Genomic DNA, 12,628 nt, shown 5'->3' with positions numbered 1-12,628 from the left:
CCCTAGGTTCGATTCCCCAGCACCACATATACAGAAAACGGCCAGAAGCGGCGCTGTGGCTCAAGTGGCAGAGTGCTACAGCCTTGAGCGGGAAGAAGCCAGGGACAGTGCTCAGGCCCTGAGTCCAAGGCCCAGGACTGGCCAAAAAAAAAAAAAATAAAAATAAATAAAAAAAAAAAAAAAAAAAAGAAAATCTTACCATAGAGGCTGCAGTCTTGTTTCTGAAAGACTATTTGTGTTCCGGGAGGATGGAATACAAGGAGGACTTGAAACCTGAAGATGTTCATTGAGCGGCTGCTGCTACAATCTCTATTTGAACAGTTCATCTCTGCTCCTACAACCTGCTAGAGGCATCCTTCACTGATCTGCACTTGGCTACCGTGCATGGGTACTGGAGAAAATGGAGGCTGTTTAATTGTTCAATTAGAACCGGGGACAGGGCAGCTTCTCTCATTGACAAGCTAATCCCAGGACAACTCAAGATCCTGAAAACTGTTTAATAGGTAGTCCATTATAGCTCTCAACAAAGGCAGAATGGTAAATCCTGTGAAAAGCAGTTAAGGAGGGGACATATTGCAACTTCAGTACCTTGAGGATGATGGTCAGTAAAGTGGAGAGCAAGGTAGGTAGGTTGGCTAGCCCTCAGTCCTACTCCAAAACTTGTGACTCAAGAGTCTCAACCATAGATGCCTATTAGAATTTCCTGGAAACTGCAAAATGCTGATACTTTGGTTACCCCTCCCCAAGATTTTGATGGAGTTGGTATGGCTGTGACCTAGGCATCAGAGTTGGAAAGCTTCCAATTAAAAATCTGGGCTGATTACAAAAAGAGAACCTGAGCTACTTGAGTTCTCAGGTCAACCAATTTTCTCATTTACCACTCTTTTACTCATCATATGGCCATAATCAAGTCTTGTTTCCTTACAGCCGTGGAGACTAGGAAGCACAATAGCCAAGTGTCTGCATCAGTTGAGTGTTTTATTGTGTCATGAATTGGCAAAAGGTATCACATAACAGAAGCAAGTTTAGTTTTTTCCCTTGGCCTAGTACTGGGGTTTGAACTGGACACTGTCCCTTGGCTTTTTCCACTTAGGACGAGGGCTCCATCATTTGAGCCACAGCTCCACTTCTATTTTGGTGATGAAGTGGAGATAAGCGTCACATAGACTTTTCTGCCTGGGCTAGCTAGCTTCAAATTACCACTCTCAGATCTCAAGCCCCCTGAGTACTTAGGATTACAGGCATCGAACCACAGGGACCCAGCTTTTCACCCACCAAGTTTAAAGTAAACTTGAACTGGGGCATGGAAAGGGAATTTTCCCAGGCATCAGTTAGACTCATCATCATCGCTCCTTTATCGGAAGTGACAAGTATCATTGAGCTTTTTCTCGCCTACTTGGGGTCTTTTTCCAATTTATTCTTTCCCAGCTATGAGATTTCCCGTACCCCTTGACCTTCTACCAAGGCCTTTCTGAGGCCTCTCTTATTTCACTTCTCGGCCCCACACACCAAAATACCTCCACTCCCAGGCAGCCCAGGACTTAATGGAGACCTTCAAGGCCAGAAGGAATGGACCAGGGTAGTAGTAGGCAGACATTAGCCATCAGTTGAACATCCCGCATCACTGAATCTGAACTCTGGCCTGCCTGTACCCCAACTCGGAACAGTTTGGGGGATAGTTTTTATTTACTTTGGCTTCGACAGTCTATAGCCACCGGATGAAGGGCACCGTTAGAAGCGCCCCAAATCACGCCAGTCATGGGTGCAGCCACGGCTTTCCTTCGGCTCCTTCCACTGGCCAGGCCCTCCACCAACCTCTTGGTAAAGTGGCAATCCTTTACCGCAGCCTCAGAGCGTCGGTAGCGGCGGCCGAGCAAGACAGCGCAGCTCCAGATTCAGAGCGACCAGGCCGGACCTGGGCCACCGGAAGCGTGCGGGAAGGGCGCGAGCGCCGCCAGCGCGGGCGGAAGACGGCGCGCGAGTGGGTAGGGGGCGCCGCGAGGGGCGGGGTCTCATTGCGCCGGGGGCGGGGCTCCTGCGCCAATCACGTGACGGGCTCGGCGGCGGTGGCGGCGGCGGCGGCCGCGGCGTCTTCAGCGGCGCCCAGTACAGGATGGTGCTGGAGGCGGCGGCGGCGGCCGTGGTGGCGGCGGCGTTGTTGGCTGCAGCGGGTGGGGGAGCGGTGGCGGCAGTGGAGTCCGCGGTTGGCATAAAATGGCGGATTTCGAAGAGTTGAGGGTAAGCGGGGGAGCTGAGGACGGAGGCGGCGGGGGAGGGGAGCGGAGCGGAGGGAGGCGGGGAGCTGCAGCCGCGATCTCGGACGCCGCCTTCGGATTTGGCGGGGCCGGTTGGCGGAGCCCCGTTACCCGGCCGGCGTTGGAGCTTACGGGGGGGGGGGAAGGCCGTGGGGGCGAGCGCGGGGGCCCGGTAGCTTCGGCAGGGCACGTGGGCCCGAGTCCCCGCGCCTCGAGGGCCGCGGGAGCCCCCCGGGGCGTCCGCCGCGATTCACGCGTCTCCCGGTCCGCCGCCCCTTCGGGGTGCGGGGGGGGGAGGGGGAGACTTTCCTACGGCGAGAAGAAGTTGCGTTTAGGAATTTCTCCGTCCTGCTCTCATGGCTGATGCTACTGTTTCGTCAGGTCTGAGCCGAGATAAGGCCCCTTCCTCCCACTAGTGCTTTCTCACGGCGCTCCGAGGAGCGTGGTGTTTGGGGGAACACACTGCCTTCAGATAATCGGCCTTACATCCTGAGAGTTGGCTAGTGCCGTGGTGGGAAACATGCCGTGTCCGTTTTGACTCGTGTGGTGTGTCTTCTTGTCTGTATGTTCCTTCTGCTTTTGAGGGAGAAAGATTGTTAGCCATTAGCATGAGATCATAACTTTATTGTTGACAACTTTGTTTCATTGGGCTGGTTGGGGGGGGTGGTAAATGGAAAAATAAAATAACCAACCACCCCCACTCCCATCAGAATGATAGCTTTCAGAGGATCTTTTTAACTGAATGAAACAAAACTCAGTGAGCCAAATGAGAGAACGGGGACGCTGGCTGACTGGAGACCTGTGTGAAATAGTTACAGATAAGAAACCCTGATTGTAATTTGAAAATGTATCTCAAAGTCGAGGTGAGAGAAATCTGAAGTTAAATTAACGGTAACTACTTTGTATAACCTGGGGTGCGTGATGTTAGGGTTATTTTATTGAATCCTATAAGAGATTCTGGTTTTGTATGTTTATTACTGTTAAGGAATGGAGGTGGGGGGAGAATAATGTAGGTTGATTATGTGGTGCTTAAGTGGACATCAGCCAACGAAAGGATGTTCTCTAAAGAACATTGAACATAGCACATTGCCTGCCAGCCATTTTCCCTAGTTTGAAAAATAATTCTTTTTCAGTAAGACGTTTGTTGATGCATGTTCTATCCTATACTAATTTACATAGAGAACCTAGGTAGCCTAAAGGATATGTAATTTATAAGTCTAAGGCTTTTAGTGGATCTGTGCCCCAGCTTTGGAGCTTTGAACACCTGTGGAGCTTTTGCCACAACACAGATGTGAGCCTTACCTGGGTAGATTGAAAAGACTCAAACTCGAGCTTAAAAATATTTTGACTTGCAGAATTGCCTCATTTTTGTTTTAGTTTTAGTTTTCCCAGTCCTGGGGCTTGAATTTAGGGCTTGGGCACCGTCCCTGAGCTATTTTGCTCAAGGTCAGCACTCTACCACTTATGCTACAGCTCCACTTCCTGCTTTTTGGTCATTAATTGGAGATTAATATCTTTTTTACTTTCCTACCCTGGTTGACTTTGACCTTGATCCTAGGATCTCAGCCTCCTAAGTAGCTAGGATGACTGGCCTGAGTGACCAGGGCCCAAGCATGCCTTTATTCATTTTTGTGTGGAAACAGATGTATACAATTTTCTTCCTTTTCCAAGATTTTTTTTCCCTAGTGAAAACTACCACAATGTTCATAATGTTTAACAGAAAGTAAAGAAATACCTTTGAATAGGGCAGGGAAGGCAGTCTGCACAGATTGGAACGGAATCAGGAATAGGGAAGTAGTAGAAACCAAAGAGGCTTTCAAACTTTCTGCCTCCTTTTTTCCTCTATCAATTTTGTTCTGTAGATAACTATCATCTGGCCCTGTAAATCAACTGTCTTTGCATATCTTCGTGAGGTGGTATCCTCAAAATTCACAGTCCATGACCAACAGAAACTTGACTGGTAAGAGTTTTCAGATGAGAGGAGAGTATATGGGGCTAGTAGGGTTGAAAGTTAACCACTTAACTTCCCTTACCTGCTCAAGGCAGATACATGTCACCTTTCATTTAAAGATGAAGTACCCCACCCCCTCACCCTCAGTGCAGAGTTAGGTGCCCAGCTGTGATCTAAGTAGTTAATGTGTACTTCTAAATAGTTGATTCTTACTTTGACAATTCTGTAAAGAAATTGAAGCACAGATATTAATCTGACCTAAATGATAGTTTGGGAACAGCAATAGGAATTTTAACATTAGCCGCCTGTGATCTTCTGATCCTGTAATGTATTACTTTGTAGACCAGGTAGGTACCTGTGTGTCTAGGTGGAACACCTATCATATTACAATTTGTGGTGGAAATTAAATGAAAAACAGCAGTGGAAGGAAAATGAGAGCTGATTGAAACACTAGAAAGGGAGAGGGGGGTCTCTGGTGAGGAATATATTGATGTTCAGACTGATAATTATATATAGTTACAGGCATTAGTTTCTTTGGCTATCTTGGAAGTGGAGGAAATGGTAGATTGATATGTATGCTATTTATTTGACTTGTTAATACTGCTACAGAGAGGATTCTGTTACTTTTCAGGGCCATTCCCTACAAATTAGAGTAAGACTACTATAGCCTGAGCAGTTCACTTGTTGCTGGTGCTGCACTTTAAACTGGAGGTTGGGGATTTAGGGAAAGATCGCTCTCAATGTTGTTTCGTGACCTCTGGGCTTTTAATTTTAAGTCTGGGGCGATGATATTATGAGGCAGCTTCTGTAGAACTTTATAGAACTTGTAGAACCTTAAGGGGTTGCTTGACAGTTTCAGGGTTTGCTGTTTTTTGGCCAATTTTAGGGTTGGAACGTGGCCTGGGCACTGTCCCTGAGCCTCTTTGTGCTCAAGGCTAGTGCTCTACCATTTGAGTCACAGTGTCACTTCAGTTTTTTTTTTTGTCAGTCCTGGGCCTTGGACTCAGGGCCTGAGCACTGTCCCTGGCTTCTTTTTGCTCAAGGCTAGCGCTCTGCCACTTGAGCCACAGTGCCACTTCTGGCTGTTTTCTCTATATGTGGTGCTGGGGAATCGAACCCAGGGCTTCATGCATATGAGGCAAGCACTCTACCACTAGGCCTCATCCCCAGCCCCACTTCAGTTTTTTTTTCTGAGTGTTTTGTTGCAGTTAAGAGTCTCAGGGACTTCTCTGCCTGAGCTGGCTTTGAATTGCGATCCTCAGATCTCAGCCTCTTGAGTAGCTAGGATTATAGAAATGAAGTACAGGCAACTGGCCATTTTCAGGTTTTGAGACTTACATGTGAGCAAGTACCAAGATCTTTTAGTCTGAATTACCAGTAAGGTACCAACACACATCTCTCTCGAGTCCCATTTCTGCTGGGAGAAAGAATAGGCAGATTTTCCAGGCAGGGTCTACTTGTAATCATCTTGCAGGGGTGGGAACATCCAGTCAGTTCTGTACATTGTGGGACAAACATTGAAATTCTTCTCTCAGCCTATCTGTGGCGGATTTGCTTGTATGACCCCCTGACCGAGAAAAGGTTCCTAGACCCGACGTAGAGAATGGGTGTGTTGGAGTCATACGGTATAAACTTGATTTAGGACATTACCCTGATATGTTGAGGAAAAAGAAAGGGGAAGATCTCTCAGAAGGGAAAATGTGGCTGGTGTAATCAGAAATGATTATAATAGTGTTCTGAGTTGGAAACTTTCCAGATGCCAGAGATGAAATTATTCAGTCTACTAGATGCTCATTTATAACATCTGTGTTAAAAGTTGAAGGATGACTGGCTTGTGAGTTAACAAGTAGATGAATTAACTAACAAGGTGTAAATTAATATAGTACAAGATCATGATTTCTGATATGTTGGACTTCGGTTGCTGTCATTTTGCTTTCTGCCCTAAAAATAATCTGTGAAGGAGTAAAGCACAGGAGTGGAAAGAGTTGGATTTCTGGAGCCACTCACTTCTTTAGGTAGCACTTTTTCTGCCTTCGTCTTTCCCTTCCTGTTACATATTTCCAATACTGTACATTACTGGTGGAAAATCATTCTTAAAAAGTTTCTTCTCCTGTTATCTCTGCCACTTAGGAGGCTGAAATCTGAGGATCACAATTTGAAGCCATCTGGGCAGGAAAGTTCGTGAGACTATTGATCTCCAATTAACCACCAAAAAGAAAAAAAAAATCCTGAAGTTTATCTGTGGCTCAAGTGGCAGAGCACTAGCCTTGAGTAAAAGAGCCCAGGGCTCCTGCCCAGGACCTGAGTTCCAGCCCCAAGATCAGCACACACAAAAAGTTACTTGTGAATTTTTTTTTTTTTTTTTTTTTTGCTTGAACTTGAACTCCAGGCCTGGGCACTGCCCCTGGCTTTTTTTTTTTCCCCCTCAGGGCTAGCTAGCACTCTACCACTTGAGCCACAATGCTACTTCTAGCCTTTTCTGTTTCTGTGGTGCTGAGGAATCGGACCCAGGGCTTCATGTATGCTAGGCAAGCACTCTACCACTAGGCCACATCCCCAGCCCACTTGTTAAAATTTTTTTAACCCATTCTCCCTGTTTGTCTCTACTCTTAAGATGACTCTTCTTACCCCCTCAACTCCCCTCCACTCCTGAAGGATCTCCCTTTTTTATTCCTCATTCCCTTTCATGCATTGGGAGTCAATTTACTGTGTGTATGTCACAATGTGAAGACTCATTCCAGAGTCTGGGTGTGTATTTGAGTCATGAAAGAACCAGTGATTGTACCTTTCTTTGTAGCTGGGTAAACCTGGATATTTACCATACCTGGTAAGCTTGCTTGTGGTATGTAACTAATTTGAATGTAAGAGTTAAGTTGGGCTGTGATCCTAGGTGTATCTCAGTGGTAGGGCAGCTAGCTTTAATGGGTCAAACCCTGGGTTTTGATTTTTAGTACTAAGAGTAGGAGATCCTGGAACAGAGTTGGATTTTGTCAGCAGCCTATGTAATTCTATAAATTGGCATTTATATATGTAACTTCATGTGCCATTAGGATACTGAGGTAGAATGGGGAATTAACCACCCCTCCCCCTCAGCTGTTGGACTAGGAAATAGACAAGGATATATATACTTTAACACCATGTAATTGAAAGCTATTAGGAGACAAAACTAAAATTGCCAAGACTTTTCCTGAAATGTCTTTGAAGGCATAACCAAAACTAAATACTAATGTTAAGATGAAGTAGGCAATTTCTGGTAGTCAGTAGTCAGTGAACCAAGATCTGTACCCTTCCCCGGGCAAATAAGAATTTTTATTTCTGATGAAGTTGATAGTTTTCTGACTTTCACATTCTCCATGGGTCTTTTTCTCAGCATTTTTGCCATTGTTTTTCTGGGTTGGATGTCAGCTTCTTGTTTATAGTTTTTTTTTTAATTGCTACATAATTTACATGCCATAAAATTTAGGTACTGAAAATGTCGAATATGGTGGCTTTTGGTCTCTTTACAAAGTCATGTCACAGTTGTCTAACTCTAGGACACTTTTTAGATTCCAAAAGAAATCCCATATCCATTAGTAGCCATTCCCTTTTTTTCTTCTCATCCACTAAACTACTATCTTTGAATATGTCTTCTGAACATTTTATATGAATTAATTAGTGTTCATATAATTTCATACTACCTGGGGTGTTTTATGTCCAGCTTTCAAGATTCGTTTATATACATTAGTGGTTTTCCCCCCCTTGGCTGAATACTATTCCATTATGTGTTTTGTTTATCTACTCATAAATTGATGGGCATTTGAGTTGTTTCTACCATTTAGCTAGCATGAGCACTTATTTACACACTTATGTATACATGTTTTTAATTTTTTCAGTTGAATACCTAGAAGCAAAATTTCTGATTAATTCTATGTTTACCTCTTTGGGCTATAGATGTAGTTCACCAATAGAGCACTTGCCTAACATGGATAAGGCCCTGGTTTGTGTCTCAAGTACCCCAAGTAAACAAAATGCTTCTTAGGTTTAACTTTTTTAAAGTTGTACTGGAGGCTTGAGAGTCAAGGTTGCTCTCCCTTAGCTTCTTCACTCAGTTGTGTCAGGAAGGATCTACTGGTCATAAACTATCTGAATGTTTGAAAATGGCTCTTCTTGTTCCTGAATGAAAGTTTAGGTATGGATCATAGTTACACATTGCTTTAACATAGTGATATATTCTGAGAATTATGTCAATTGGCAGTTTGATCTTTGTGTACACATAATAGTGTGTGTTTACAGAAAACTAGATGGGATAGCCCACAATACACCTAGGCTACATGCTAGGTGTATAGATTTGTGGAATAGCTCTTAGGGCCATATGGTGAACAAAAGAATACAGTGACAGATTAAATCAAGCATAAGGGATAATGGCGCAATTGATAAATGGAATGAGCAAGAGGTAGATGAGGCTATTGCTGAAGTTGTAACAGAACATACTGTTTGCAGTGAATTTTCAAAAATATTTAGAAGTATATTCTAATGATAAAAAGTACTGAACTTCATAATAGATGATGGGACAGTTTACTTGTGGAGAGAAAAATATGCATTTGGATCACCATTAATATTATGTACAAAACCAATTCCAGATGGATTAAGACATATGAGAAAGGTTTAAAAAATGGGCAGCTTCTATAAGGTGATAATGGCGTATACTCTGCAAGTACTGTTGAACATTTTCCCCTCTAATTTAGAAGTTCTGTTTATATGGGAAGAGACTTTAACCACATTAATAAATAATGGTAATAATTATGAAAATATACAGTAAGTACATATATTACTAGTATGTACTGCACATAATTGTGATAAATACATTCATATGACAACATAATAACATGATATTTACATACATTTGTATACCATCCCATATGTGTTTACTTAGACATTTATAAGTTAGTTCTATCTTCTATTGAGACCACGACCTTTGTAGCTGACCCTGACTTGATTCACTTGAATCTAATTTTTTCCAGTTCCATCTGTTTCTTTGCAAATGATGCAATGTTCTTTTTAACAGATGAGTAAAATCCCATTGTATACGTATACTACATTTTCTTGATCTGTTTATCTAGTGAGGGGCTTCTGGGCTGTTTCCAGATGATGAATAGTGCAGCAGTGAACATGGTTGTACTGGTGGCTTTAATGTATCCTGACTTGTAATCGTTTGGATAAATGCCCAAGAATGGTATTGCTTGACTGTAGGGTAGTTCTGTGTTTAGTTTTTTTGTTTTTTTGTTTTTGTTTGTTTTTTGCCAGTCCCGGAGCTTGAACTCAAATGATCACTGTCCCTGGCTTCTTTTTGCTCAAGGCTAGCACCCTACCACTTGAGCCACAGCACCACTTCTGGCTTTTTCTCTATATGTGTGCTGAGGAATCAAACCCAGGGCTTCATATATGCAAGGCAAGTACTCTACCACTAGGCCATTTTCCCAGTCCCTGTATGTAGTTTTTTAAGGAATTGCCAAGCTGCTTTTCTGAGTGGTTGAACAAGTTTACATTCCCACCAAGACTCTTATGAGCTAGAGAATTACCTTTTTTTTTTTTTTTTGCCAGTCCTGGGGCTTGAACTCAGGGCCTGAGCCCTATCCCTGGCTGTTTTTGTTTTTGTTTTTTTTTTGCTCAAGGCTAGCGCTCTACCACTTGACCCATAGTGCCACTTCCAGCTTTTTCTGTGTAGTGGTGCTGAGGAATGTACCTCAGGGCTTCATGCATGCTAGGCAAGCACTCTACCACTAGGTCACATTCCCAGCCCTAGAGAATTACCATTTTTTTTTTTTTTTTTTACAATTTACTTCTTTTCTGATGCTTTTTTTTTCTTTTGTGCTACATATGGAACCTAGAGTTTCTTGAATGCTAAATACATACTCTACTACTGATCTACAGCTCTACTCTCTGAGACTGAATTTTTGAGGCAGGGTCTTGCTATGTAACAAAGGTTAGCCTTGACTTGAGTATCCTTTTTTTTTTTTTCTTTCAAATTTTTATTATCAAACTGATGTACAGAGAGGTTACAGTTTCATACGCTAAGCATTGGATACGTTTCTTGTACTGTTTGTTACCTTGTCCCTCATAGCCCCCTCTCTCCTCCCCCTTTCCCTTTCCCCCCCTGAGGTGTTCAGTTCACTTACACCAAACAGTTTTGCAAGTATTGCTTTTGTAGTTGTTTGTCTTCTTTTACCCTGTGTCTCTCAATTTTGGTATTCCCTTTCAATTTCCTAGTTCCAATACCAGTATACATGGTTTCCAGTAGACTCAGATAAGATTACAGAGATAGTGTAGGTACAACCTTGAGAATCCTTCTATCTCAAGCTCTCTAATGTGGATAATCTCTGTGTGTGTGTGTGTGCGCGCGCGCGCGTGCGCGCGTGCGTGCACGTGTGTGCTGGGGCTTGAACTCAGCGCATGGGCATAGAGACCTTGAGCTTTTTCCCTCAAGGCTAGTGCCCCACCACTTTGAGCTACAGGGCCACTTCCAGTTTTCTGATAGTTAATAGGAGATAAGAGTCTCCTAGACCTTGCTGCCCTGTCTGATTTCGAACTGCGATCCTCAGATCTCGGTCTCCTGAGTAGCAAGGATTACAGGTGTGAGCCACTGGCACCTGGCTGGGACCAGAGAATCTTGATAGGCAAATAATTGTGATTTGTTGATTTTATTAACATTCTGGAAATTTTCTTTGACTTGGTCTTTGAATTCCTCTCCGGAATTTATGTCAGCAATTCTTCTTTATAAGAGATTTTTCTTTTTTCTCTCTCTCTTCTCATGATTTATGGGGAAATGCCTTGAGTTTCTCTGCGGATGCTAATTTCTTTTAAAAAGATTATTTGGAAATCAGTTTGAATTAATGATCTGAATAATGATGTGTGTGTTTAGGTATATACCACACTAATCTTTATCTTCAAAATGCTTCTTCTGTACCTGTCAAATAATCTAACAAGTAAGATGTAGATAAACATGTTCTTATCACCCACCGGGACAGTTATTACCAGAGGTTACAGCATATTTCTACTGTGAATCATATTCACCTTCACAGTGGAGGTAGCCACTGTGCTGGATTTTGGATTCATCATTCTTTTGTTGGCCTTTATACTTTTCACATATATAAATAGTTTATTCTTGGAAGACAGGTGCCGAGGCTCCTACCTGTAATCCTAGCCACTTTAGGAAGCTGAAATCTGAGGATCACTGTTCAAAGCCAGCCCAAGCAAGAAAGTCTGTGAGACTCTTATCAAACTATCAAAAAGCCAGAAATGGAGCTGTGGTTTTAAAGTAGTAGAGTGCTGGCCTTACACAAAACTCAGGGACATTGCCCAGGCCCTGTGTTCAAGCCCTAAGAATGGTATACACACACACACACACACACACACACACACACACACACACACACACACGTTTATACTTTGAAATTTTTATAAATGGGGTACTGTACATATTTGGGGTGGGATTATCATTTTCTGTCATCCATTACTGAATATACCTCAGTTGATCCACTGTTTGGGTGAAAATTAGTACCTTCCATTTTTTCCTAATAAGGGAAAATCCTTTACTTAGATTTCTAACATCCAAAAAGCTCTGAAAATGTGAATGTTTTAAAATTTCTGCATCCTTAACTAGTAGAAGAGTAAAAGCATCCCCTTTGTTCCCTCCTTCTTGGTCACTTCTTGTCTTCTCACTTTCTTCCCTCATTCTAGTGGCAGAGATCAAACCCTGGGGTCTTAGTCATGCTAACTAAGCACTCTACATACCAATGAGTTTACATTCCAAGCCCAGTTTTGTAATCTGAATCAAGCTTCTTTTTATTCCCTTTTCCTTTGTGCTTACTAGGATCTTAAGTACAGTGCCTGAGATCTGTGTCGGGGCATCCTGGAGAGTGTTCCTGATTTTAAAGTGAATACTTTCAGTCTTTTTTTTTTTTTTTTTTTTTAAGTTCAGTCTCAATGCTTCCTGTGGGTGTATTTTGTATTGATTCTTCGTGTTTAGGATATTTTGCTGGGGGCATGCCTTAAGTGATAGAACACTTCTGGCCTTAAAGCCCTGAGTTCAAACCCCAGATTGCCTTGAGAACCAAAAAAGAATGGGGATATATGTACATTTTCACACTTATGTATGTATGAATATAAATATATATGGGGTTTGAACTCAGGGCTTTATGCTTGCTAGGCAGGTGATCTACCTCTTGAGTCACACCTCCAGCCCCTTTTCTCAGGTTATTTTTGAGGTAAGGTTGATTTTTTTGCGCAGGCCAGCCTAGAATTTGATTCTCATATTTATGCTTCTCTACACATCTTGGATGATAGCTGCACCCTGCTATACCTAACATTTTTATGCTGAGATGGTATCTCACAAACTTTTTGCCTGGGCTGGCTTTGCACTAAAATCTTTCTGATCACCTCGATC

At 42.8% G+C, this 12,628-nt stretch overlaps 1 protein-coding gene across 9 annotated transcripts in view; it reads left to right on the top strand.

Moving 5' to 3' along the window:
- The first annotated feature begins 2,061 nt into the window (after nucleotides 1-2,061).
- Pias2 (protein inhibitor of activated STAT 2) overlaps nucleotides 2,062-12,628 on the top strand; it is a 78,632-nt gene continuing 68,065 nt past the window's right edge. For 5 of the 9 annotated variants that reach the window (XR_007213448.1, XM_048363690.1, XM_048363686.1 and 2 more), the window contains exon 1: nucleotides 2,066-2,238. Coding sequence is in view for 7 of the 9 variants with exons in the window: in XM_048363690.1 (XP_048219647.1) it covers nucleotides 2,215-2,238 (24 nt within the window). In the remaining 2 variants the exon portion in view is untranslated. Of the gene's footprint in view, nucleotides 2,239-12,628 lie in introns of all 9 variants that reach the window. The other 4 variants (XM_048363683.1, XM_048363682.1, XM_048363689.1 and 1 more) reach the window with 2 other exon arrangements.

The sequence above is a fragment of the Perognathus longimembris genome, chromosome 15, assembly GCF_023159225.1.
Source record: "Perognathus longimembris pacificus isolate PPM17 chromosome 15, ASM2315922v1, whole genome shotgun sequence".
NCBI lineage: Eukaryota > Metazoa > Chordata > Mammalia > Rodentia > Heteromyidae > Perognathus > Perognathus longimembris.
Note: the sequence above shows the minus strand (reverse complement) of the source record. Positions and strands in the feature narration are given on the sequence as shown.